Here is a 26,534-nt window from a genome sequence, read left to right as displayed (position 1 = left end):
GGGGGGCGGGAAGGGGGCAACATGGCGGCTCCGTATTAACTTCCCCCCCCTCGGCAGCCAGCGCTGCCGCCGCTCTCCCCCGCTCCCAGCCCTGACATGCCGGGCATGATGGAGAAGGGCGCGGAGCTCTTGGGGGGTAAGAGCCGAGCAGCCCCCAACGGCGCCAAGAGCAGCAGCCCCTCCAACGGGCACTACTCGGAGCCGGAGAGCGGCGGCGGCGACAGTGGCGACGAGCACGGTGCGAGCCTGGGGCCGCCCCGCCGGCGGCGGCAGGGGGGTGGCGGAGGCGGCGGGAGGGGCGGCGAGCCGAGCCGCCTCCCCCTTGCCGGTGCCGGGGCTCCGCCGCTCCGTCCGTGCTGCGGCCGCGCGTGTGCGGGGCGGGGGGCGGGAGCGCGCGGCGCGGCCCCGCGGCTGCCCCCGCGGTACTTAACGATGGGGAGGGAGTGTCTCCCGGGAGCCGCCGCCGTCCCCATTGTTCCGCTGGAATAAACTCCCCCTTCCGCCTCCTCCTCGGCGGTCGTCGGGGCTTAATCCGCGGCGGCGGCGGTGGGCGGGGGGGTGGCGGGGGGAGGAGGTGCCTTATTCCGCACGGCCGCGGCGGGGGCTCCGCCAGCCCGCCCGCCCGCCGCACGGCGGGAGCCTGGGACGGCGCCCGGGGACGCTCCAGCCCTTAATTTCTCTTCCCCCCTTTGCCTTGCAGATGTAGGAATGAGGGTCGGAGCGGAATACCAGGCGCGCATTCCTGACTTCGAGCCCGGTAAATGGCTTTTCGGCTGTAACCTGACATCTGCCGAGGCGGGAGGGGTGGGCTCGCCCGGCGGCGGCCGCGGGGCTGTGTTTATGGTGCTTTTGAGCCTTTGTGTCGGCGATCCGGTGCCGGCGGAGGGAGGCTTGGCCGGGGCAGCATCTGCGCTCCGGGGGCGGGGGGCGTCGCGGTGGGGGATTCTCACTTCATTATCGGCCGCATTATGTGTATCCGGCGGGAGGCGGTGAAGCAGAAAAAGCTTGATTTTTTAATTTTCTTTTTCCCCCCTCCCTGTCCTTAAACCTATAGCCATAAAAAATGTTTGACTAAGGGTGATGGATGTTGTCGGGCAAGGGTGGGAAGTGATGCGCCCTGCCGGAAGCGGAGCAGACCTGGCTGCGTGCTGGAGGCGCTGGCTGGAAGATGCGCTCGGTGGGAAACTCCTGCTCCTGGTTTTGTGTGCTGTAGTAGCCTGGCTGGCCCCGCCGTGGCAGGCTGAGCTGCTCTCCTCCGCCTTCCTCGCCCCCCCAGCCCCGCCCCGAGCAATATGGGTACGCTCGCATAGCCTGGTACTCGGCTCCAGCAAGTTAATGGCTAGAACGCTGCCGTGCCTTACTACGCTGAGCAGGGAGAGAGAGCACGGGAGCAGTGCTGCGGTAGTGGTCAGAGGAAGCCTGCCTACTTTGCTGCTCTCCAGGCAGGCTCCGTGGGTGTCAGATGATTTCTTGCCGGAAGAGGATTGCTCGCACGGTGCCTCCCAAGGCTGGGGCGAGCCCCTCTGGATGGGCGCAAGTCCCCGCTGGCCAAAGAAAAGGCCGGGAAAGGAAAGCGCGAGGGTGGGATTAAATGGATGTGTGAGCTTGGCTTAAGGGGATGCCTTTCCCCAGGAAGGAGCACGCTGTCTCCTTGATAATAAGCCTAATTGTTTGCACTCAGTGTTTTTACATTGCCTACACAGATAAAAATGATGGTTTCTAACCTGCAGCCTGGGTTTGCCTTTCCTACAGGCCACTTAAATAAGAAAAACACCTAGTGTTTGTTTTTCTTTCAATTAAAAGAACCCTTCAGCCCTTGTAGGACAATTGAGGTTCTGTGGTTTCAATTTGGTAAACTGTATATGCAATAGTACCATTACATTAGTAACTACAGAACTAATTTTATGCTCTCGTATAACCAGCCTTACTAGAACTCCTAAGTGTTTCTGGGGGATGGTATTCAATTAATGCCTCTTTCCCCAATAACTGGGATTCATATATACTCACCTATCAGTTTCCTTAATAATGGAAATGTTTCTTTAATAACTCCTGAGTTAGAGGTATAATGTTTTATTATGAGGTATTATCCTTCTTGGTGTAGTTTGCTTATTAGGGCAAGAAGATAGTGATTTATTTTGGAACACCTAAGTCTTACAAAATAAATTTTAAAGTCCATCAAGTTTAAAAATACAGCACTTACTATGTAAGAGTTTGAATATCTAAGGAGATATTAGCAAGATCTCACTCTTTCGTATTTATGGCTTTTTGGTGTAGGTTTTTTTTTCTGATAAGTTTTGAGGCATAATTTCTTGGAGACAGAAGTAATGAGAGACCAAAATCTGTGCTGTTGCAGCTGCATTTAGGTTACTTTCTTGTAGCAAGTGAGGTAATAGTTCTAGGTTTGCATTTATGGATATGATACTATGTTTAATTATCTTTAATTATGTTTCTTCTTGGAATTGTTCTAATGCTCTTTTTTGAGAGTTTATCAGAGTATGTGTTTTTGTAGTTTTTTAAACCCCTTGCTTTTTAAACCCCTTGAAATAAATAGTTGGGAGAAGGTAATCAGTGATGGATAGAAGTAGACATAACTCTAAGACACAAAGTCAGCCCTGATAAACCCACAGAATACTAAAATGAGTGGAATAACACCAATCCTTGGGTTTCACTCAGCCTGTCTTGAAAAATAGCCATGAGCAATGCTCTACAACAATACACTGAGGAACAAAATATTCATGATTAATGTTGTGATGGCAGTCAATTTTTTTTTAAACTTAGTTTATGTATAAAACATGATAGTTTTTTTTTAAAGAAAAAGTGCAACTGTTTCTTGGTGTCTCATGGAACAAGTGGATTGTGGTTGGAAGCAACCATTAGGAGAAGTTAGTTCAAATATACTCTTACCCCTCTCCACACCATATTCTTTTTACAAGCAAAATTTCAGATTGAGCTTAAGGGAAGTAGTGTTTTTAATTGTCACCAAATATTGCAGCAATGAGAGAGATTTTGTCACTGCAAGAAACAATTTTAATAAGGAAACTTTGGATTTTTACTTTATCTAATTTACTGAATTAGCATAACATCTCTTGCACTCCAGATTTTTATCTCCTTCTCTTGCTTTTCCTATAGTATTTTATATTCGTGGTGAAAATTTTTCTGCTTGTACTTTCTATCCCACCTATAGATCCAGCAGGATGTTACAAAGCTGGTATCCTTATATTGTGGATTGTTTGCATTCTTCTGGAAATCATGGTAGAGAATGCACCATCCTGTTGTGCCATCCACAGATAACTGCTAGAAAAGTTTTGTTCTACTCAGTTTTAGACTTCACAATGGTGTTAGCATGAATTTTGCTTACTTAATGCTGAAATACTTAATTTCCCATTTACCCTCTTTTCAGGGATGGAGTTGGGACTGTCAAGAAGATTTTATACCATTTATGATCACTTAGGAATGCATTTCTCTGTATGTCTTCATAACTTTTCTCTCTCCAGTCTTCCAATGGGAAAACAGGCTTTCTTAAACTAAAATTATTAAATGGTGTGAGGAAGGCTTAGTCTTAAGCAGAAGATGATATATTTTGTGCTGGAAACCAAGATAATTTTAAATTGCCATGCTACCTCACTGTGCCTTGTATGCTCCTGGATGATCTCTTTATTCTCAGTACCTGGAATATAGAGCCATGCATACTTAACTTCTAATGTGAAGCTGCAATTTAGAGAGGGTCAGTTTGCTGCTGAGATTTCCATATTCTGGAAGTGCTGCAGAGTGCCTGTCAGTCACCTTCATCTGGCTGCGTTTCCTAACTGGTACTGGCAGAGGGGTGCTGAAGTACAGAAACCTCTTCCTCAGTGGCTTGGAGGTGTGTTTTGGGGAGACTTGTTGTTCTTCAGATGTAGCTCTTGGTTCTTCTCTTCCTTGCTGGCTTAGAACTCTTCTGACACTTTGGTTAACATGTTGCAGGGTATTTCCAGCCCGCCTCCCTTGTAAAAAAGATCATGTTGCCCTTGAGGCATAACGCAGCCTCTTTGGGGGTTAGGGCTGCTTGCCTGAGTGCTTGGGGCACAAAGGACAGGCAGCAAGTTCTCAGGAAGGTAGGTTGTGGTTCTGCTTATGGGGATGCAGGGATCCCTGTCCTACAGCAGGGTGCCTTCCTTCAAGCTGCCTGTATACATCTCATTATTCCTTTGTCATCCTGTCTTTTCTCTTGGCAGTGTGAAGGTGCCACCTGAGTGGAAGTAGATGTCTGATTCTTGCTGGGGACACAGCACTGCTTTGAAAAGGGATGTTCTGGTGGTTGTTGCTCGTTTGTCACGTGAGGGTGGCACCTCAGTAGGGGAATGTCACCACATAAATGATCTCCTGCAGGCCCAAGAACTCTGAAACTATTTTTTTCGCTTTAGTACTTGAGTATTCAGTACCTGATAATATCCATGACATCCAATTGTCTGCAGGTATCTTAGTTTAGACATTTTTTCCTCATAACCTGAGATTGTAATACATTCTCTGGGGGTCCTGCTTCCTCCTCATCTTTAGTTAGAATGAAGTGCAGTATAGTGGTCATTTACTTGTGATAAAAACCGTGTACAAGAGAAATGTTGTGCCTGTGACACACTTGCCTTGCTCTTCATGAAGTATTGCATTCCTGATGACTGCAAGTGTTGTGCTTTTTTGTTCTAAAATGGAATGTTATATTAAGGAGTTTGTTCTTGTATACTGAAAAACTTTCAGAGTTTAGTAATGCTTATGCCTTGAAACTGGTGCTTTATGAGTGTATGTACATTCTTAACCTGTTACAGAGTTTATGCTGCATTGAGGTTATCTGTCTTACTCATCTCATTTTGGAACGGCGCAGGAGTTTTTAGTTTTTCTAATTAACTGTCTTCAAGTTCACAGTTGTGATGGATCAAGATTGCAAATGATAGCAAATACAAAATGCTGCCAAACTGAAAGGGGAAGAGCAACAAAACACAGTACATAAAGGGAAAACACTACACTGTTCTTTTTTCCAAAGCATTGGGTCTGGTTTTTTGTTTGCCTCAAACAAGATGTAGAGCCTAAATATAAAGTGTGTAAGCTTAAAATGGAGTGAAAAGTTACTTGTTTCACTGAATAAAAAAAGCTGTCCTCCAAGAAGGATGCAAGCAAAGTTTCTCAGAGGGTGATTACTCAAGGAATTCATACTGACATTAGATATAAATCCAATTGTGGAGCAATTTCTTAGCAAAGTAAAATGTTGTAAGCAAGTAGGTTGTAAGGGGCTTTATGTTTTAGATTACATTTGTGAAATAGTAATGGAAAGTGACTCTGAATTAGTGCTTTGATAGTATTGGGGAGCTTTCTTTTACAGCATGTTTACAAAATTCATATGCTCTGATTTAGTGCTTCGGTGTTTGCACCAGTATTGCTCTTTCCTGATGGGTTAGGTAATTTGTACCGCTTCCCTTGCTATGTTGAGGTGAGGATAAACAAACCAAAACCAAAGATTACTTTTAGATATGTCTGCTTTCTCCAACTGTGCCATTTGGTTGGCTAGGAATATTAGAATTATAAAATTAGAAAAATCAAAACTAGAGAGATTAACAGAATTGTTTCTGGCTTAGTTGTTGGTATAGTTTCTTGTTGAAAGGAATCGGGGATGGTGACTGAATTCTCACTCTTAAGGAAGAGCTAGAAGGAAGTTTTAAGGAAGCCTAACTGACCACAGTAGTGCTCCTATGATAGTGGTAAATGTTAGAGGACTAATGGACAATAAACTTCAGGCGAACAAAGTTGCATCCTTGCCAACTTTAATAGGGGGTAGATTTAGATATGAGAAAGAAATTCCCAACTATAGGGTGGTGAGGCACTGGCACAGGTTGCCCAGAGAAGCTGTGGATGTCCCATCCCTGAAAGTGTTCAAGGCCAGATTGGATGGGGCTCAGAGCAACCAGGTCTACTGGGAGGTGTCTCTGCCCATGGCAAGGGGGTTGGACTCCTTCCAACTTAAGCAATGCACTTGAGTGGTTTAATTGTGGTAACCAGGATACTGTCTAATATTTAGGTATACTTGAACATCCTAAGAGTAATGTTCAGATTCAGCCATTTAATGTCTTAAGGAAATAATTTTGAATTAATGATTTTCCCCCTCCTCTCCTTCCTTAGTAGCTGGACTTCTTACTGTGGTTGGCTTTTGCTTACTGTCATGTAGTTGTGCTCTAGATCATAGTTATTAAATGAATACTCAGAGTTACTTGTTTTCTTACAGGTGCCACAAAATACACTGATAAAGATAATGGAGGGATGCTTGTATGGTCTCCGTATCATAATATTCCCGATGCCAAGTGTAAGTCCTTGCCTGCTTAGGAATTTGGGTACTTAAGTAAACTAAGTAATTGTTTATGGTGAGCCTGTTTGCTCTTTATTTTACACACAGTGAAATTGCAAATAATGAAACGCAAAGCTTCTTTTTCTTTATTTGGAGAACTCCAGGTAAAGGGAAGATGACCTTCTCTTACGTTAGTAAAGTCTTTGTTTCAAATCATACTGCCTATTTTATATTATCATCCTACTGCCTATTTTGTATTATCATCATCATTGTCTGTGAAACCTTTTGTTAATAATTAAAGAATAAAATACCTTAACATGAGGAGCTTCCTGCTCTAAGTTTCTAGGAGAAGGAGTTGCAGTGGATGAAATCAGAAAAGATTTATTGAGGCCTACTTCATGGGGAAATTATTACTGCTGTCACAGAAGGAAAAACCAAACATTTTCTCCCTTTAGAAGTGACCTGAAATACAGGAGTCATCTGACTAAATGTAATCAGTTATCTGTTTATTCTAGCTTAAACCTGTCTTCTGTGCTAGAGTTTCCCATCTGTAATATAGGGGAGTAAACTTTGAGGATGCAGCCATGAGAACCTCATCCTCAGGACAATGTTGATCTAATACCACTAGTTAAGAGATTTGTGTCCCTCTACATTTAAGGGAATGCACCTTCAACTACTGCAGAGCAGTTAGAAATAAAATACAACTGGGATTATGAAACACTTTTTTCATTCCTTTAGAGTATAACTCTTTGCTGCAACAGTGCATGGCAAGGATATCCCTTGTCCATTTGAATAAGGAGGATATGATTATTTCCTTTTCTTGATCATACTTCCTTTCAACTATTTAGTTGCCACTTAATTTCGAGCTGTAGAAGGTGAACGGAAAGAGGTTTTTGTTTAGAAATAAAAAAGTGGGATTTAATTTCAAAATGATAAAAAATGTTCAACTCAAAGCTGGCTCTATTATTGCTAAATATGATTTTTAAAATGTTATTCTTTAATTTTGTTATCTAATTATTGAATTTTTGTACTTTCTATCGAAAACTGACTTAGTGTCATAGTTAAAATCCGCATTGGTCGGTGAAAGTTATAGTGCTCTTGAGGATATGCATAATCATTGACATAAGATCTCCTTGCATTAATTGTCAGCATTTGGGAATAGAAGTAGTTAAATTTAAAACTAACCCAGGAGGGGGTTTCAAAAAGGCATAGCTATTCAATAATCAGTTAGTCTCTGCTTTAAATAATTAAATAAATTATGAGCCTCTGTGGTTTTGTTGTAGTAAAAATGTTAAAGAAAACAGAATTAGCTTGTGTAAAAAGTTCATAAAATTAAATGTTCAATAGTGGTCAGTGGGTTTATTTATTATTAATAAAGCTGTGAGTATATTTAACATTTTGGGGGACCTGGGCCTATGCAGTGTGTTAAAGCATGGGGAGACTTTTCCCATGTTAGATTCTGTCATAGAGCAGAGCTAAAAGTATTAAAGAATAATTCTGACATTGCTTTGTTACAGTGGATGAATATATAGCAATAGCAAAGGAAAAACATGGATACAATGTGGAACAGGTAAGTGCTGTGGAATGAGAGTGCTCATTTAAAGGATATTTTTTAAAATATAAAACTATAACACAACTCTTATTTTTCCCCTTGGTTACCATTAATTAACGCTGTTTCTCTTCAGGCACGGCAGCAAACACTGCAGTTAAATGGATCTGCATACAGTTGTGGTCTGGATTCTCTGCAAAAGATTGAGCTCTTTGTTTTTATGACATGCTCAGCTTGTAATGTGCACTTTTGAAAGGTTTGGTATGTTTCTTGATACACTGGGCATGTCATGCAATTGTGTGTGTATATTTAGCTGAAGAGTTTCTTAGGGAAGCAGCTTACAAATTTAAAGTTCAACATTAGAATGCAAATGTGGTACAATTTTGAACCATTAATTGATAGGGATGGCACTGAAAAGGTTTCTTTCATATTTGAAAAAAACAAATGCAAACCATCCTCAGTTGAGGATTTTTTCAGAGGCAGGAGAACGGACTCAAATTTTAGCTCTGAAAGTAACAAACAAGTTCGCTTTTTATGTAACAACCTTTGGTCACCATTCCTTAAAAAGTAAGGATAAAATTTTGCTGGTTTGCTTGTAGTTCTGTCACAAGTTTCTTCGTAAATTAACCAATATATGTAAAAGTGAGATTACCTATTGCAAAAAAATATTCACTGTACAATTTACAGAAGTTGTATGATCAAGTCTGGGAGGATGGAAGCTTGCTCAGCAACTGCTGTCTGACAAAGAGGCTACCAGTTACAATGTCCAGAATATACCTGTGGTTTGGTATTGCTTCTTTTTGCCTTGACTTCTGTTAGGCAAGAGGAGGAACTGATGGATCTCAAGTCTCCAGGAGATGGATTTCCAAAGTAACTTCTGGTATAAAACATTTGTAGACTTGTCACAGTAGAAATTCTCTTTGCAAGAGGTGCTTGTCACTTGCCATTTTAACAAGAGCAGAGGTTTGCTGTGTCCAGGTTGTTAGAAGAGGTGAAATCAGGGGGTTGGAGGGATGCCTGGTGATTGTGTCTGTGCTCTATGATTGGAACTGAGTGGATTGCATTGCCCAGTTCCCATGCCCGAGTTGTGGCATCAAGTCTGCCAATGATTCTCTGGCAGAAAGTGTAATAAACCTAAAATTCTTTTAGAATTTAGAATATCAGAATTAGAATATTTTAGAATTTTAGAATACCAAGAAATGAAATTACATAAGAAAGTTATTTAAATTTCCATTCCTTATTAGGTGCACATGACAAAGTGGCCATGCTGTTATTTGTGGATTAGAGAGTTGTAGAAAGACCACTCTCACTTTGAACTTTCAGACTTGCATTTTGGATGATCCTCTGGCTACTCAAAAGTATTTCTATTTTCTTTTTTGAGTGAGCTGGTAATAAAGGCCTGTAAGGAACCATAGGTGATATTTGCCTGCAAAGTAAGGAAGCAGGTCAGATTTGAGCCTCTCAGCCTAGTTCATACTACTCTAGAATTACTGCTGCCATGCCAACTTTAAATTGTCTGGCTTTCATACCATTAATAAAGTATAGATGTGCCCACTGTCTCCAAAGAGAATTTTGTAACCTGTAGTAAATAGCCACAAAATTGTAAATACATTTCGACAAGGGATTCTGATAGTCAAATTTTATTTCAAACAAATTGCCTGTTTGTATTTAACTTGTCTCAACGTTTTAAAAAATTGACTAAATCCAAAGAGGGACTGTTTCTTTTCAAAGGCTCTCGGCATGTTGTTCTGGCATAAACACAATATTGAGAAGTCCCTTGCGGATCTCCCTAACTTCACTCCTTTCCCTGATGAATGGACAGTTGAAGACAAAGTCCTATTTGAACAAGCATTTAGCTTCCATGGAAAGAGCTTTCACAGGATCCAGCAAATGGTAAAGTAATATTTTAATCAGAAGCATTGAACAGCTCAGATACACAAAGAACAAAGGCTCCTGTTGGGCTAAAATTTTATGTTGATTTCTGTGTAAATGCTTCAGGAAGAACCTTGAATATAAGATTTAATTTAATTTCATGTCTCTTGGATATAGAACTTTTTCACTCTAATGAAAAGAAGCCTTCTCCCTCTTTTAAAAATGTGTATGAAATACGTACCTCCTTTCAGTCTTATCAATCCATTTAAAATACTGTTTAAAGAGGGTTATAAACAGAGCAGAATTACAATTCTGGGTGGCATTTTAAATTTTAAGTGTTAATCTGTTGATGAATTCTTCTAGCTCCCAGACAAGACCATTGCAAGCCTTGTAAAATATTACTATTCTTGGAAAAAAACTCGCTCTAGGACAAGTTTGATGGATCGTCAGGCTCGTAAACTAGCTAATAGAAATAATCAAGGCGACAGGTGAGTTTTATGTTCTTAAGTAGCTAACCAGAGACTGAAATCTTCCTAAGTAGTGATGTTGAGTGGTTACTAGCCATTGTTTCAGTGTGAAGCATGTGTTTCAGGTTTCAGCCCCTGTTGTGATACCTGACTTTAGCAAGGGGTTTGGTACCTGTGTTTTATGAACTTTATCGCTCCAGTCTGTATGAGTTGTAATAAGAGACGGGAGTGTCTTAATGGATAACTGTAAAAACAAGGATTTAAACCCTGAAGTGTGTTACTGTCTGTGCAGGAGAGTGTTTTTGTGGATGTGTGGGGGGTTGGAATTGTTTTTTTGTTTTTGTTTTTTGAACTAATATGGAACTAAAACTGAAAGTTTAACCACTATAAAGAGCTGAAGCAGTTAGAATGCCTACTCATTGTTTAGTTATAAAACTTTTTATGTAAAAATCTTATTTTAGGAGACTTAGAATTGCTATCAGTCAGAGAGAATTAGAGCTCAGAGTAGTTTTGTAGTCTTGCATAGAAGGAAATAACATTTCTCACAGTTACTATGAAATTAAAATTTTATTGTGCTCAGTATACTTAATTACTAATGTTGACTTTTTAAAAGGTGATATGTGTTGCATGTATAAGTAACAATCTATGTTTATATTGGAAGCTGTAATTTTGTATCTGTAGAAAATTGCTTAACTGGAGCAAAAGGAGTCTTTTTAATTACATGTTATTTTCAATAATTTCTGAGATCTAAGGTTCATATGCTTATTTAGTGATCCTATTTCTGAAAAATGACAAGCTAAAATCAGTTTGCTTTTAACATAGCAGTTTGGAGGGATTTGGTTTGTTTTTGCTTTAATTTATTCAGAAATTATATTGTCAGAATGATGAGATCTAAATTGACTTTTCTCTTTTTAACCTTTTCTCTTTGATTTAATTCAGTAGATTTCATTTCCCTCCCCTAAATTGCCAGATTTTAAGCACATTGGTGAAAAAGCAGTCCCATGTTTTCCATTCATATGCCCTATGCTCCCCACAGACTTCAGCAAGGGTTTATTCACCTGGTGCAGCAGTTTGAAAATTGCTCTATTAAAACTAATGGAGCAAATGAAAAGTTATTTCTAGCCTTGGTATATAGATGGCCACTTAAATGTTCATGCTGGCACAAGTGGTTGAATTGAAGAAAGGTGACACCAAAATTCTTGGCAGCAGTACCAGCACTGCTTAAAGTAACTTTGAAACTATGGTTTAGGATTGCTTGTTTATCATGATAATTACTAGAATTTCATGCAGAAAATCATGCTTGTGACAGCTGTCTTTTGAAAACTACGAATAATTTTGAGATGCCATACACTCAGAATAGATAAATTCAAGTAGATAACTCTCTAATCCTGGTACATACTTAGATTTGGGTTTAAAAAGCAACAAAGTGACCAGCTTTTTTCTAATCTGTCTTTAGTGATGATGACGTAGAAGAAGCTCATCCAATGGATGGAAATGATAGTGATTATGATCCCAAAAAAGAAGCCAAAAAGGAGGTAACAGATAACTTAATGGTGAATGTCAGTTTGTTTGTTTTCAGTGAATGTGTTACTGTGAAGAGTAAGTTTAGGTTACAGAGGTTTAGGTTTCAGCCTGCCAAATTCCCAGGGTCTTTAAGTAGTCAAAATCCTGATGACTTTTCATTGAAGCAAAGTTGTACCATATATTTTTGCCATTTAGTGGCTGTAAACATGTATCTCATTACCTCCACCGTGTCCTGAGAGATCTTCAAGTTTTATAAGAGCTGTATCCTCTTGCAACCTGGTCAAACAGGTTGTATTGCCCTCGTTCAGTCTTGTTAATATGTTTACAATGTTACTGGCTGTGAATTATTTGAATCAAAATGTTTTCTTTGAATTTTAAAATTAAATTACATTTTTCAAAGAACAACTTGTGTTGTTTGTTCCAAACCACAGCGAGGTGATGCATTTCAACTAATATGTGGTTTTGCTGAGATGCTTTCTACTAATAAATGTAGAGGAAAAACATTTTTGTCCTAATGAGCACTTACTGTTTGCTTTACTGCTGAGTGCTGTGTTCAGGGTATGTTCAGGTTTTAGGGGTTTTTTGAGTTCATGTTGTAAAGCTATCTATGAACAAGACTAGAGAAACACATTAAAGTGTGTTCAGTTGTTTCTTTGATCAACTTTAAGCATTTGTGATCTTCCTAAATCAGCCAGCTCATGCTTCTCAAGAGAGAAGGAAAGGTTATGCAGAACTTCAGCACTCTCATGAAGTGATATCTAGGATTATCACTAAAACTTGGTGCTTTTCACAAAAATAATATTGAGGGAGAGACTGACAAGTTCAGCTTCTGTTCTCAGCTTTGCAGTGACCTTCAATGTATCCCTTTATCTACTGGCCTTGGGAGGGAAAAAAGGACAATTATCTCTTTCAGTGAAAGAGTTTGAGATTTACTTTTTTAACATGGATGTTTTACATGGTTTTACGTCACGTGGTCTGATAGTGTACCTTTTTACTTCTATGCTGTTCTAACAATGTCTTTGCAATCTAATGATTGGGGTTGCCTTAGCCATGTCTAAATAAGGGCTGTTTTGCTCAATTTACTTGGTTATAGTGTGAATCATGCCATGCCTTCCAGAATGCAAGTAATGTGCTGATAGACTTCTAGTAATAGGACAAATAGGTTTGTAGTTTCTGATGAGCTGTTTGGATCTGCAAAAGATAATTTTGTGATCTAATAGTTCTGGTAGGATTTGCGTACTTTCACTTCCTAAGCAAAATATAAACTGAGTAGGTTGCTTGAACACACAGAGCAATGGAAACTTTCTGTTACCAGGTAAAACAAATATACCCTAAACTCTCTATCTTGGCAAGATGAAATTGTGAGAGAATATTTTCACTTTAAATCCAGATTGAACACACAGGAACTGCAATTTCATACCGAAAGAACAATGCAGAACCAAAACCCAATTAAGTATAAACAGGGCTGAAGTCAACTTAACCTTTACATTTTTAGATGTCAAAGATGTAAGGCTCTACATCAATTTTCCAAGGAAGAGCACATGTCTTAAGTGCTTTTAAAGTGGCCTCTGTAAAGTTTGTGGGCTGGATTAAGATGTTCTGTTACCTGGGGAAGAGAATGTGGCACAATGTCAAGTGTAGTAAAACGAGATTCTGTTTGCTGCTCTGAGCTACTACTACAGAAAATAATAATAATAAATGATAATGCTACTACTACTACTAATAATAATGGCTGCTGCACTTGGTTTTGCAGTCGCTGTGATCAGATGACCACCTCCTCTTAGCATGCGTGGATGCCAGCAGGGAGGAGCAGTAGGGAGCTGCTTCAAGTAGGGAAAAGCATGAGGTCTTTCTGTTCTGGTACTAAGCATTTCTTTGAATTAGAAAATGCTTGCAGAGGAAGTAATTTTTATGTCTCTGCTCCTGGGCTATAGGGAAGCTACTCACTTGGCTCTGAGGGAGTCGCATACATGCAGAGAAGCTGTGCAGCAATCCCTACTGAACACAAAGCTGAAATGTTTGGGTACCCAAACATATCAAAACAAAGACTTTGTTTCCTCTTTGCCATTCCTTTCCTTTCCAAAGAAGCAAATAACAAAGGCTCATTTTTTCTAAATTACATAGATTTCTATAATGACTGCAGGGTTATGGCCGTACTCTGTTCCAAATATCAAGTCAGCCCCTCCCTGTCCCCCCCAAACTAAACAGTACAGTCTCTTTCTATGGAGTGCTTACAGCAGGGAGAAATGTAATTTTGCATTCTTGCCTGGCCTGGTTGACTTTGTCATTCTTCTCCTTGAGTCTTTGCCCAAATTCTTCATATCTGATGGGAAATAAATGTGTAAAGTCACTAATTATTTGTTTTAAAAGCAAGATACATACATGTATATTGCTTACCTTCTTACTATACATAAGAGGCCTGTAATGTTTTGCCCTCTGTCAAAGTATTCAGACTGGAATTTCCGTAACACTTACTGTATTTGTGGCCATGTTACAAAAAAAGGTTTGAAAACTGACCTTTCTTAGACTGATGTTGGCTTATCCAGACTGGTATGCTCCATCAACTCATCTCCAAGACATACTTGGATACTACATGCAAAGGAAGATGTTAGCTTAAGTTTTGTTTTCCATAAATACGACATTACAATGCTATCTGATACTTCATTCTTTTTAGTAAAGTTGTATATAAGATACTGTTATTCTTTAATGATTTATTTCTTGTAAATTAAAGGGCAATAATGAGCAGCCTGTCCAGACCAGCAAAATAGGTCTGGGTAGAAGAGAGTATCAGAGCTTGCAGCATCGCCACCATTCCCAGCGTTCCAAATGCCGTCCACCAAAAGGCATGTACCTGACCCAGGAAGATGTGATAGCTGTTTCCTGTAGTCCCAATGCAGCCAACACAATTCTTAGACAGCTGGATATGGAACTAATCTCGTTAAAGCGACAGGTACCATGGGTTATTGGTCTTGGTTTGTTTTTTTTTTTCATCTCAGATTGTTCTGATTGTAATGGTTTTGAAGATTATCTGTGAAGATTCTGAGACTTCTTTAATGTGAGTCTTCCTCATTTTGTTCCACAGTTATCACCACAAATGCTGGACAGTAGCTGTTCTTCAGTTTTGTTTTTTTCTGTTCATCTGCTCTTTTGGATAAAATGAAGCAATATGATTTTTACTTACTAAAAAAAAAGGGTAGCATTAAAACAGTGCTACAGATTTGGGGACAGGAAAAATCAAAAGTCACATTTTATTTGAATTTTGGGTTTTTTTTACTTTGTTAGAAATATTTTTTTGAATAGTAAAAATGAGACCAACAGAGCAGAGGAAGTTACATTTGTTATGCGTTAAATTGTAGCTGTTTTTGTGGATGTCCTTTCCCACATTCTATGAAAGTATGGGAGGCCTGTGGAAATCATGGACCTAGTTATTTCTCTGTTTGAATTGATCAGTTTTCTATTTATTAAATTTAGAAAAGCTTTTTAGTCTTCACCTTTAAGAGGAAAATTGCCTGCATCCTTTGCATGAAGAAATTAAATTTTGGCATTTAAAGTTGAAACATGTAATTATCCAGCTTCTAAGGGTACAATAGTTATGTGCATGCTTGCTTTCTAGGACCGATGGGGCTACAGAGTCAAGGCTTATCCTCTGGAATTTTTGCCTCCTTATAGAGCTGCCATGTTGCAAAATCATGGAGTGAATAAAGGGTGTTTTTTACATGGGATTTTTGCTCCCTTATGTTCTTTTACAGGAGAGATAAGCTTCTTTCTGTCACAGCAGGACTCTGGGGCTAAATAGCATAGGTGGGTTTCACTCTTTAGCCTAAGTGTAGGTGAGTTACAGCCTTAAGGTTGTGTTTTTTGTTTTTTTTTTTTTCTTGCAGTGATCTCAGAGATGCAGCTTTTGGAATCTCCCACTGAACTTTTGTGTCCATACTTAAGAACCCTTGTAGTAGCTGTGCACCATAGTATGCAAAACTATTTTCTTACCTATGTTACCTTACGTGCATCAATTTCAGATTTAAGTAGTTCATAGATGTGTATAAAGGTCTGTCCTTTTTGTAAACTAAGAAATATTTAAAGTAATTTCAAGAATCCCCTCTAAAGAAAATTAGAATGATCTCAAGTCATCTGTCAGAAGGAACTAACTGGAAGCATCTCATGATTTATTTTTTTTTTAGAAGGAAGAAGATAATAATACAACTCACATTTCTAAGAACAAAGTTTTGTGTCTAGGGTATTCTTAATTCTTCAAGAACCTATGCATCCTTATAAAAAATTACTTGTTATGAGAAGCTGTTAATATTCTTGCAGACAAACTGTTTTTTTGAAAGACTGGCTTTATTTTTTTTTTCTCTATAGTAAACTGTGATGTATTTTGTTTTGGTTTTTAAGTTTTCTTTTGAAACAGTTAAAAGTAGTGAAGCCTTAAACCATAATATTTCTCTTTCTAACTTAGGAGGTACACTTGTGGCAATCCTAGTGAAGATAAATGTGTAAAGTGACCAACTTTCTTTGTGGAGCTGATTAACTTTGTTGTTTTTGACCAAGGTTCAAAATGCTAAGCAAGTAAACAGTGCACTTAAACAGAAAATGGAAGGCGGGATTGAAGAATTCAAACCTCCTGAGGTAAATCAATAAATACTGAAACTTGTGGCCTTGCACTTACATTAGTGGGAAGCTGCAGAAATGAGTTTTGGTACAGCCTAGTGTTTGCACTCCAGCAGCAGCTTAAACAGGATCCATTAAATTACATGCAAGGGGAGTCTGGCTTCTTAAAAGAAATCAGTGGTAGGCTTTTTTTTATGGCAACTGGTTGAAATGTCATGTCTGTTCACAATAATAAAGAGCTGAAATTGAGCCCTGATACATGGGGGCTTTTTAGATTAAAAATAGGTAATGCAAATTGCCAGTAATAAATGGTGCTCTGTGTGAAAACATTACTATATATACATTTTGGCATCTAAAATCAATGATCTGTTACTACCAAAGTTCTGTTTTTGCTTGTTTTAAAGGCTTGGATTTGAAACATAACATGAATGCAAAATCCTCTAAACACTAAGTCCCAATAGTTTAGATAAATGTTACTATAAATTCAAATTCTGTCTGCATAAAGATCATTAGCTTGTGCATAAGTTATTATATAGCTGGTACTAAGAACTGCAGTAAAACAGAGGAAAAACTGCTGGCATGGTTTTAAGTTCAAATCCGTAAACACTATTTCCTCTGCATGAAAACAATCTTAAACTATAAATTTATGGCTTATAAGCAACAAGTTTTTACCTATTTTGCAGAATGTAGTGCAAATAAAACACATTGATGCTCAGATATTTTGCAGCTGTTAAAACAATTTAATGATCTTTGTGCCATTTTTCTAATTTTAATAGTCTAATCAGAAAATCAATGCCCGTTGGACCACAGAAGAGCAGCTTCTTGCAGTACAAGGTATGTTAATAGTAGCAGCAAGTTGAAATCTGATGCAAAGGATTTGAAGAGGTACTTAGGCTTATATTTATATTTCCCTCTAATGCAAAGCTAAACTTTATCTGGTCACCAGGAAAGCAGCAAAACTATTGAGAATATTTAGGGCATTTATTCAAGCAACACAACACTAGGCTTTCTGTTACCTGTGTTAAATTTCAAAGAGAAAAGCTAAGCAGGATTTAACAACTGTATTAGTACCAGAAAGTCCCCTCAGTCATCTTCTAAATCACTTTACATGGATATCTCTAATGTGGAATAGTTAAAGGAATAAAATTTGAAGTATTTAAGACTTCTCCAGTATCCTAAAGTAAGAAAAAGCAGAAGTAAATCTGCTTTACCATTGCTTCTCTCTGTTCATGAGGGAATAATGGGCAGGTATGCACCCATTTGGCCATTTAAGAATCTGAAGCTGGATATGGATGCTTGACTAGCAGTCTTACTGGGCTAAAACCCAGTAGTAGGTTATTCATACAGCTAATTTGCATTTATTTCATTTATATATGAATGAAAAGTGACTCTTGTATTAGCATGTAAGGGAAATATCTGGAGATACTGTGTTGAAGGCATATATTGACTCACCTATGTGGATCATCTTTTATAGAGATAATAGCTCAGTTATATCTATCTGCTTTATTCCTCTGTATTCTTCACTTTGAAAATGAGAGACTTGGTTTTAGTATAAAATATTCAGTGGATCAGGGTATCAGTGTAAAGTTGTCAGGTATGCCATACCTGGTACTTATTAGTTGGATGACTGAACCTAAAGTTAGGTTGTTTTGAAGTGTGAATGGAAATGCAGAAAGACGTGGTGTGTCTTAAATCATTCCTTTCAACTTATGTGCCTTAGGCTTGGATTTGCATCTCCAAACTGTCCTCTGTCCTAAGTTCATTCTCTCTCTCTTGCTAAGTACTTCAGTATTTTGTTCCCAGATGCAACTGAAGAAATGCATGTCTCTAGTATGATAGTCTAGTAAGTAGAAGGCTTGCTGGAAGAGTGGGGAAAATCCAGGGTCATTGTGCCTGCCTTGGAATGAAAGGATTCAAAGCATCTTGCCTTTCCATAGCTTAGTTACTGGAGTTATCACTAAGCAACAGTTTAGGGAGTGATAAGAATACTTTCAGACTTTGTTAAGCTATGGCACTCTGTGACCAATAAGACAAATGAACTAGAGCCTGAGCAAAAGAGAGTGAGGGTTAGTGGTGACTCCTTGGAGAAGAGATCGAGTCTTCTGGTCTCTAGGGATGGTTATATGTTTTATAAAGGTAGTCAGCCTTAAGACTGGGGTGAGAAATTGGACCTTCTGGAAGAAATCAGTTTTAATTGACATGTGCTTTATATATGTATTGTTTCCTCTGTGATCCCCTTGTCACTATATAAAATGGAGATGGGAGAGAATCCTAATGACAAGAACAAAGTGTTCTGATTATCCCTTCCTTACTCACTGCTTGTTCTGTCTCTCCTGGAATGAGAGTGCTGTAGGTATTAACCTCCCATCCCTCAGGCTAAGGACCCGATTTCTTGCTTCAGAGCAATTGCTTGAGGTAGTAGACTCTAGGCGTTAGGGAGCCATGCTGTGTTTTTCTCTGGCTTTGTTTTTAGAAGGTAGCTACAGATGCTCTACTAAAAGCTTCCATAATGTGCATTAGGCTTGGACTTGAAAGTTCACTAGAACATGGGGACATTTAGTTTGTATGCTTAAAAATTGTTTCATTTCCTAAAATGTATTGGTATATTTTGGCATATGCTTTTAATAATTTTACAGAAATCATAAGCATTAAGCAGGTAGGTGACACTTACATGATTTGTTCACTTGAATTTGGACAATAAATCTAACCATGGAAATTGTAAATATAATCTGCAGTAATGTAACTTTGGTACTGTTTTTTGTAAACATGAAAAAACTCATTATCTGCATGCTAATCTCAAGGGACTGCCAGTAACTAAGGAAGAGGTAATGAGAAAACTTATCTTAAAATAGAGCTGTATGTAATTTTAAAAGCAGTGTGGGTGCCTGCAATGGGGTTGTGAACTTAGGTTTACAGTCTCTGAGCCAATATATATGCAGTATAATTTATCAGGTAACAGTTCAGCTTTGAATAGTTGTTAAATGTAATGGGCTACTAGTTCATCACTTAGTGTTCTTAAATTACAAACTTTTATGTACAGAAATGTATAAGCACGATCATACTTTCAAACTAAGATCTTGGCCATGAAAATGTATTTACAAAAACATTTTAACACTTATTCAAGACAACTAAATTTGCATGGAAAAGCAGTGCATGACTTTCATGGTATTGCAGGGAAAAAGAGTTGAGGCAATCAGGATCTAACTCTACATAAGATAGTTGCCAGGAGCACTGTAATCCCATCACAGTGGAACTGCAGCTCCCATTAACTATTTCTGCCTCGTTGTGGTGCTGTATCATATTGCTTTGCACCCTGATTAATATTGTGTTTGCTGTACTGTACAACATTAAGCAGTGTAAGCAGCATCAAACTTGGATTTATGAGTTTCTCCAAGAAAAGACATTCAAGATGAAATGCTGTAATCAAGAGCATGCACGTGTTCCAGGGTACCTTTGCAGCTGGGTGAAGTTCTGAAGAGCTTGAAGGATTCCTGTGAACTGGGCTACTTTCAAATGAACTGGGAGAAAACCATGCATATGTGTGAAGTGAGGCTATGCAGTTGTCCTTTTCACTTTCATCAGTCTAATAAAATTATTTTTATTCAATAACAGATTGAACAAGTGAGAAATAATTTGGAGGTGTTTAGCACTGAATTTGTATAAGGATGAATAAATAATATGCACCACTTTGACAGGGATGGTGGCTTGGTAATCACTCTTGAGAGGTATGCCATCACCTTTAACATTAAAGTTTCATAAACACACAGTGAATTTTCTCTCTTTCTTATGTGACTTGAAAGGCTTTTAAATAAGTCATTGTGCTAGAGCAGTAGTAATAACATTGAAAATAATCCAAAATGAGTAGTAAAAATGAGTAGTGCTGTGTGTAGCTAAACTAAGGAAATTTTATTTTATTTAGTTTTTTTTTAGAGTTGGGTTTTCAGTGAAGGCAGGAACACCTTGTTTTCAAGCTGTTTGCTTGGAAATAGGGTTTGAGATCTTATTTTTGACAACCTGAGCTGAAGATAACCCACAGGCTCAGTTGTTTTCCAGATTAAGGGAGGCAAAAAGTGTAGCCAGCATAATAACAGAAAAGGCTGACATCACTAGAAGTCTATATTCGTTTTCTACCAGAAATGTGCTTTGTTCTGCTGGGCACCTTGTTCACTTGATTAATTGTACAGGGTGTTAGATATATTGCACTATACATAGTGGACATTTCATGTTCATTAGAAATCAGTAAAGGTGGTAGTGGTAGGGCAGACAAAGAATATTAAAATACTGAAGGCAATGTTCTGTGGGCACACACAGCTTTTAAGGAGTATAGCTGATACCTTGTTCAGCTGATAAAGCACAGAGCCAAATCCCTGTCTTTGCTTTGCCTGGATCCATGCCCTCCCACATGGCTCTGAAATCTTTCCAAGGTTCCTGCAATCAGGAGGCTTGTATTCTTTTGTATGCCCCAGAAAAAGATACTAAATAATGTAACTGGGCTCTTGACAGCTGAAACATCAGCTTCAGCTACACAAATTGTAACTATCCTGGAGGTGAACTTTTCTTTTAAATCGCAGGAAGTGTGCATTACCACATCAGAAGTGCCTAATAATGAGGAAAATAGAAAGGAGCAGAACAAACTGAAGGTCACACTCTTCACAATTAAGTTGAAAAGGAACATAGCTTTCAGATTTGAAACAACTCTCACTTTCTGAACACTTTGCTTCATTTTCTGAAGTGAGGCATGAACTCAGGCATAAATTTATTTTCCTGTAATGAGAAAAAGTGTGTGTCCTCTAAGAACTGTAATATGTTCTGAATGAGTTTAACTGTCAGGGGCTTCACAGGAGAAGCCAAATTGTAGTTTGGTCATGCATAACTGACAGTGCAAAAAAAAATAAAAAAGAGTTTTCTGTTTATTCACTCTGGAACAAAATTGGTTTATTTCTTCAAGTCTCCAAACTTTTTGACACTTGTAATTAAAAATATACTTTGTGCAGCTAAAATCTGTGTTCTAGGAGGTGGGAGAGGTTGAGGATTTTTTTCTTAAGCAGGAGGGGGGAAGAACTAGACACATACCCTAAATATAACAAAATCAATATACTTTTTATTATAATTCAAATTTTAAGTTTAAAACTATGGAATGTTGCACACAATAGTTTTTTGCTTTGTATGCAAATGTAATTTTAGAAGTATTTAAAATGTGTTGGGACTTTGTTTTGAAGCGCTCATAAACAAAAGTGACTACTGCTGTCAGTACAAAAATCAATGAAAAGAACAATGCAAAGATCACCTGTCATGCTGCTTATCAGTAGGGGATTTAATCCCGGAGAATTGTGCTGGGCCATCCAAGTAAGCAGATACCAGTAGCTTAAATGTGTTTATATTCTCCTAGGTGATTGTCCCAAACTCCCAGATTTTTCTGCTGAGTCTGAATGGTGAATGAAAGCTTCAACCAGACTTTGTGAGGTGAACACTTGCCAGTTGCTCTGTTTAGGCTGAGTAGAGCATGTCACAAGTACAGGAATGAGCAGCGTATTGTGATTTCTGAACTGTGCCCCCTGTTCTGCCCTCTGCTGCTCCTGCCCCACTGGCTATGGGAAAGAACCAGCTGCCTGCAGCTGGTGTGTAGGCAACCTGTAGGAGCGATCAGTGCAGTGTTTGTCACTTGATATTTCTAGCATCTTAGTCTGTTTACAGCCATTCATACATGCTCAGTCACCCTTCCTCCCCTCTTGAGCTGGTCTTGGGCTTCTGCCCTTACTGTGAGCACTCTGAAAGATTCACTGTGTTTGTCAGAGGCCGGATCTGTGGTTTTAGGTTGAGAGGCTTGGTGAGTAAGCCAGGATCTTTTAAGAAGAATGGGTAATGACTTTTTAATAAAGTTCTTGCTTTGTATGTTGATAGCTATGCTATTAAAGATTACTTTGTTTTAATGGAAATTAAGGCCTTCTCCTAATTGAGAAGTTCTCCTAATTAGCGAGTCCTCGGTTTGCAGGTCCCATAGGTTCTCTCTATAAATACATCACACGTAGCTGTGTCTGACTGATTCTTCACAGCTATGTTATTTACTTTGCCTTCCAGGTGTCCGAAAATATGGTAAAGATTTTCAAGCTATTGCAGATGTAATTGGCAACAAGACTGTTGGCCAAGTGAAGAACTTCTTTGTAAACTACAGGCGTCGGTTTAACTTAGAGGAGGTATTGCAGGAATGGGAAGCGGAACAAGGAACCCTGGCTTCTAATGGTGATGCTTCTGCTTTAGGGGAGGACACAAAAAATACTTCTAATGTGCCATCAGGAAAGAGCACTGATGAAGAAGATGAGGTGTGTTTTGTGTACCAGAAATAAGTAAGCATGGGTTGAGGAACAGCATTTTATTTAGTGATAAAATATAAGGTTAACTGGTGTGGAGTGGCAAACCGCATTCTAAAGAATGATGATGAGCTTGCATAGAACTTCAGCCAATGTCGTTAACCAGCTGGGAGCAGGACTGCATCTTTGATAGTGACGATCACGTTACTGTTTTAGTGTTAAAATACACTTCTTGTTCTAGAAGAAGACTTGCTTCGTAAATATTTTTAGTTCTGCTGTCTATAATGTTTTGGTTGGTGATTTCTTTTCAGTAACTTCTCAGTTCTTTGGTTTTATTTTTTTTAAATGCTGTTTCCTGTGTAGTGGCCAGTGGCAGCCCAACTGCGTCACGTCCTGGCCGGGACGGCTGTTGACGCGGTCTTGTCTTTGTCCTTTGTGCAGGCACAAAGCACTCCGGCCACTCAGTGTTTAGGCCCTTCACCTCCAGCACAGGCATCTGCTCCAGCACCTGCCGCTCCCATGGCAACTTTAAATCAGCCGCCCCCGTTACTCCGTCCGGCCCTCCCCGCCGCTCCTGCCCTGCACCGGCAGCCCCCGCCGCTCCAGCAGCAGGCGCGCTTCATCCAGCCGCGGCCGACCCTGAACCAGCCTCCCCCGCCGCTCATCCGCCCAGCTAATTCCATGCCTCCCCGCCTCAACCCCCGGCCCGTGCTGACCGCTGGCAGCGGCCAGCAGCCGCCCTCGCTCATCGGCATCCAGACAGAGTCGCAGTCCACTCTGCACTGAAGAAATGAAAGCTGAATTATGCTAACTCCCACCTTTCAAAAATTGTACCCGTGTACTTTTTTTTTTTTTTTTTTTCAAATAATGAAGGGGAGAAAAGAGCAAGCCTTCACAGGTATGAGACCAGTTTTCCAGAGGAGCAAGCTACAAACTAGAAACGGAACGACGTCAATGACCACCTGTATAAAAATATTTTTATGCCGAAGACTTGTACAGCAAAACAATGCCTACACTGCAGCCCTCCTCTGTGTGAATAACTGTTGAAGGAAGCTAACTTCTTAAATGAATAAATGTTCAACACACCAAGATTTTGTTTAACTGATTTTTACTCTATTTATTTTATTACAGTTCTTTATAGTCAAGCATCTAACTACAGGAAAGTAGTCTGGCAAATCTAGAAATACGTAATATTGTAGGAGACTTAAATGTAGTGTTGGGATTTTTTGTGTGTGTGAATTTTTAGGGTTATTTTTTTTACCTTTTAGCAAAAGAAAATAATGGCTTTAGGTTCAGAATGTTTGGCCCTGTTTAGATAACATAGAAGCATTTCACACACTTGGAAAACATAGGTCTTCTCTTTGTGTTTTTCCCAGAACATCTGAGCATGTTTTAAGAGGTACTGGCTTATTTAATACTTCTCTTTCAGAGTATTCTGAAGACTCAGTGAACTGTTGTACCAAATTTATTAAATCTCATGCGTTCTACTCACAGAATTTAACTGGAAGCAGGAGTCCAGTTTCTTGCTGCAGTCTTGTCTTGCAGGCTGGGCAGGATAGAGTGGCAGCAGCTTCCAGCCACCCAGGGGGATGATAGGAGAGGAACTATCTAGTAAGAAGTATTAATTTAATTTGTTATTCTACTAATTCTTCTAATGTAAGTACAGTAAAAGTCCGTTCCTCTGAGAATGACTGTCTGCAGTTTGTGTGTGTTAGATCACTGATGCCTTGCTGGAGCATTAATGAGGGAAGTGTAGAGGCTGGTGGTGCTGGTAGAATATGAGAGTAGTTACCTGCTGCCAACCCAGTCTTACTTTTTAGTGATTATGTCTTTGCTCCTGCTATATTTCTGGCAAAGTTGATTACATGAGTTAAGGGTATTAGGGGAAGGATGAGGGTGTTTGTTTATTTTATTGAGTCAGTAAATCCTGCACTTAGGTATTCATATTGCTTCCAAATTATAGGAGTTTGAAAGAAACTCATTTCACTGAATTCTCATCTGAAACCTTAATTGATGCCTTGCAGTGTTTTGGGGTGTGGGGTTTTTGGTTTTTTGGTTGTTTTTTTTTTAAGCAGATGCCTCTACCCTCCAAGTAAACCAGGTTCCAAATATGAGTAGCACTGTCTGAAACTGTGTGATCTGAATTAAGCTATTAAAAAATAATGCATTCTTGATTATGTAATAATATTCATGTTGACTGTCATACTATTTCAAAATTTTTTTTTGCTTATAGCTGAAATGGTGTCTAAGTCTTTTTAACTCCTTTTTGTTATTAACTAGATTTGCCCTTCACTAAAATGAGATTTTTTAAATGCAGATAGGATGTGCTCTCCCTAGGTTTTTTCACAGATAAATTGGGTGGTCAGTGATCAGTTTTGCAGCTAAATAAGGTCTTTTTTAATGTGCAAAGGGAAGTTTTTGTACTATCAGATTCTATTTAATTTGAAAATCTAGTATTAAAGTTTGTTAGTTGTAGCCTGAATTGCAGTTAAAGTGTTAACCTTCATGTTTTGGTTCTTCATTTTAAAATATTCTCAGATTAAACGTGAGAGATTTTTCTTTCTGAAGAACTTTTACTGGTGTGCTGAGGTATCATATAAAAGGTCTTTCTTAGAAATTTTCTTTTACATCAGGTGCTTAGCCACTATGTGAGTATCAAATGACCCCCTGTCTAAGTAAAGCAGAATTTTAAAACAAGCACCAAGGAATTCGTAATCATGGAAACTTGTGTTCTGGGAGTCGTGAGTCTTTAGTGTGCTAGTGTGTAACAGCTACACACAAATCTAGCTGCTCTCTGGTCTTTGAAACCAGTATAAAACCAAGATGGTACATTTTTACAGTTCAGTTGTTAAAAGTGGCAAGATTCATCTTCAGGATTGTTTTTTCCTTTTTTTCTTTTTGCTTTTTTTTTTTTACTTTTACGCATTGAGTCTCCCAGGTGTGTGTATTGTACATCTGCTAATTTTTGTCTTGTCTCTTGTTGATAGACTTCAGTATGCAGAATGTTGGGTGTTACAGTACAGTTGGCCACCACCAACTGCTACAAACTGTTCAGTACATTGTAATTCCGTTTAATCTTGTTTAAATATTCTATAACTGGGCAAAGGTGCTGTATTTGAAGGGGGGAGGGAGGGCCAGAGATAGGTAGGGTAGTATTTCTTAATTTACCTACACTGTAGCACACAGTAGGGAACTCCTAGCATTTGTAGTACTAAATAAGTATGTACATAGCAAAATGTCTTTATTGTGTGCTTTGCAGAATATGTGCATACAGTTTGCACGTCCTGTTTTGGGGGGTAGAGTTTGTTTTAAGCAGTGTTTGCCTGGAGAGTGATATGCTTGCTGCTTAATCAAAGGATTAAAGTTTCAAAGAAATCTGTGTCTTCTATTTTTATGTACCTTGTAATGGTCTAATATGTTAGGGCCCTTATACTGTGATTCTCTTCTAAATTCATTTCTATTTTTTTAAAAATTAGAAATAAAATTATACAATGGTGTTGATTTCAGTGGGAAATTTCTTTTGCCATATCTAGTCTCCTGTTTTGTAATGTAGTAATGAACTCTGACTTCAAGGTTGGCTTAATTTTGTCACTTTAAAAAATGTACAATGTTTGCACACTAACGTTTGGCAGAGAACGTGTATCCTACATTGTTCAAAGCTAATGTAACTCTACAGCTTTTTGTACAGTTTATTTTAATTAATAAAGCAAAACGGTACTAAAAAAATTAAATTTTACAAATGCAAGGCATAATTGGAACAACATGTATTCAAGAAACAACACTTGCAAAATAATGGATGTACAAGAACTATCAGATTTAATTGTTGCACTTTAAATCAGAATGGGTACGAAGTTGAGCAGGTATTTCTGCATTTAATAAAACAATCACTAAACATTGCA

At 38.9% G+C, this 26,534-nt stretch overlaps 1 protein-coding gene across 5 annotated transcripts; it reads left to right on the top strand.

Annotated features, from left to right (window-relative positions):
- RCOR3 (REST corepressor 3) lies at positions 1 to 26,534 on the top strand. 5 transcript variants are annotated; one of them, XM_033054808.1, is made up of 12 exons: positions 1 to 238; positions 701 to 757; positions 6,248 to 6,325; positions 7,825 to 7,877; positions 9,588 to 9,749; positions 10,092 to 10,216; positions 11,652 to 11,730; positions 14,451 to 14,669; positions 16,268 to 16,345; positions 17,104 to 17,161; positions 22,406 to 22,647; positions 23,077 to 26,534. In XM_033054808.1, exons 1-12 carry the CDS (start codon positions 97 to 99, stop codon positions 23,419 to 23,421), a joined length of 1,638 nt encoding a protein of 545 aa, XP_032910699.1. In that variant the 5' UTR covers positions 1 to 96; the 3' UTR covers positions 23,422 to 26,534. The 5 variants fall into 5 exon arrangements, with proteins under 5 accessions (XP_032910699.1, XP_032910697.1, XP_032910703.1 ...); XM_033054806.1 differs by having other exon boundaries at positions 11,652 to 11,748; XM_033054812.2 differs by lacking the exon at positions 22,406 to 22,647 and having other exon boundaries at positions 23,077 to 23,495.

This window comes from Catharus ustulatus, chromosome 3 (assembly GCF_009819885.2).
Source record: "Catharus ustulatus isolate bCatUst1 chromosome 3, bCatUst1.pri.v2, whole genome shotgun sequence".
Classification (NCBI taxonomy): Eukaryota; Metazoa; Chordata; class Aves; order Passeriformes; family Turdidae; genus Catharus; species Catharus ustulatus.
This window is presented reverse-complemented; position numbering and strand designations above follow the sequence as displayed.

Coding starts and splice junctions, on each gene's coding strand:
- RCOR3 (XM_033054806.1), top strand. CDS start 97: ATGCCGGGCATGATGGAGAAGGGCGCGGAGCTCTTGGGGGGTAAGAGC. Junction 11,749..14,450: donor AGGTAACAGATAACTTAATG/GTGAATGTCAGT, acceptor TGTAAATTAAAG/GGCAATAATGAGCAGCCTGT. Junction 16,346..17,103: donor AAGAATTCAAACCTCCTGAG/GTAAATCAATAA, acceptor TAATTTTAATAG/TCTAATCAGAAAATCAATGC.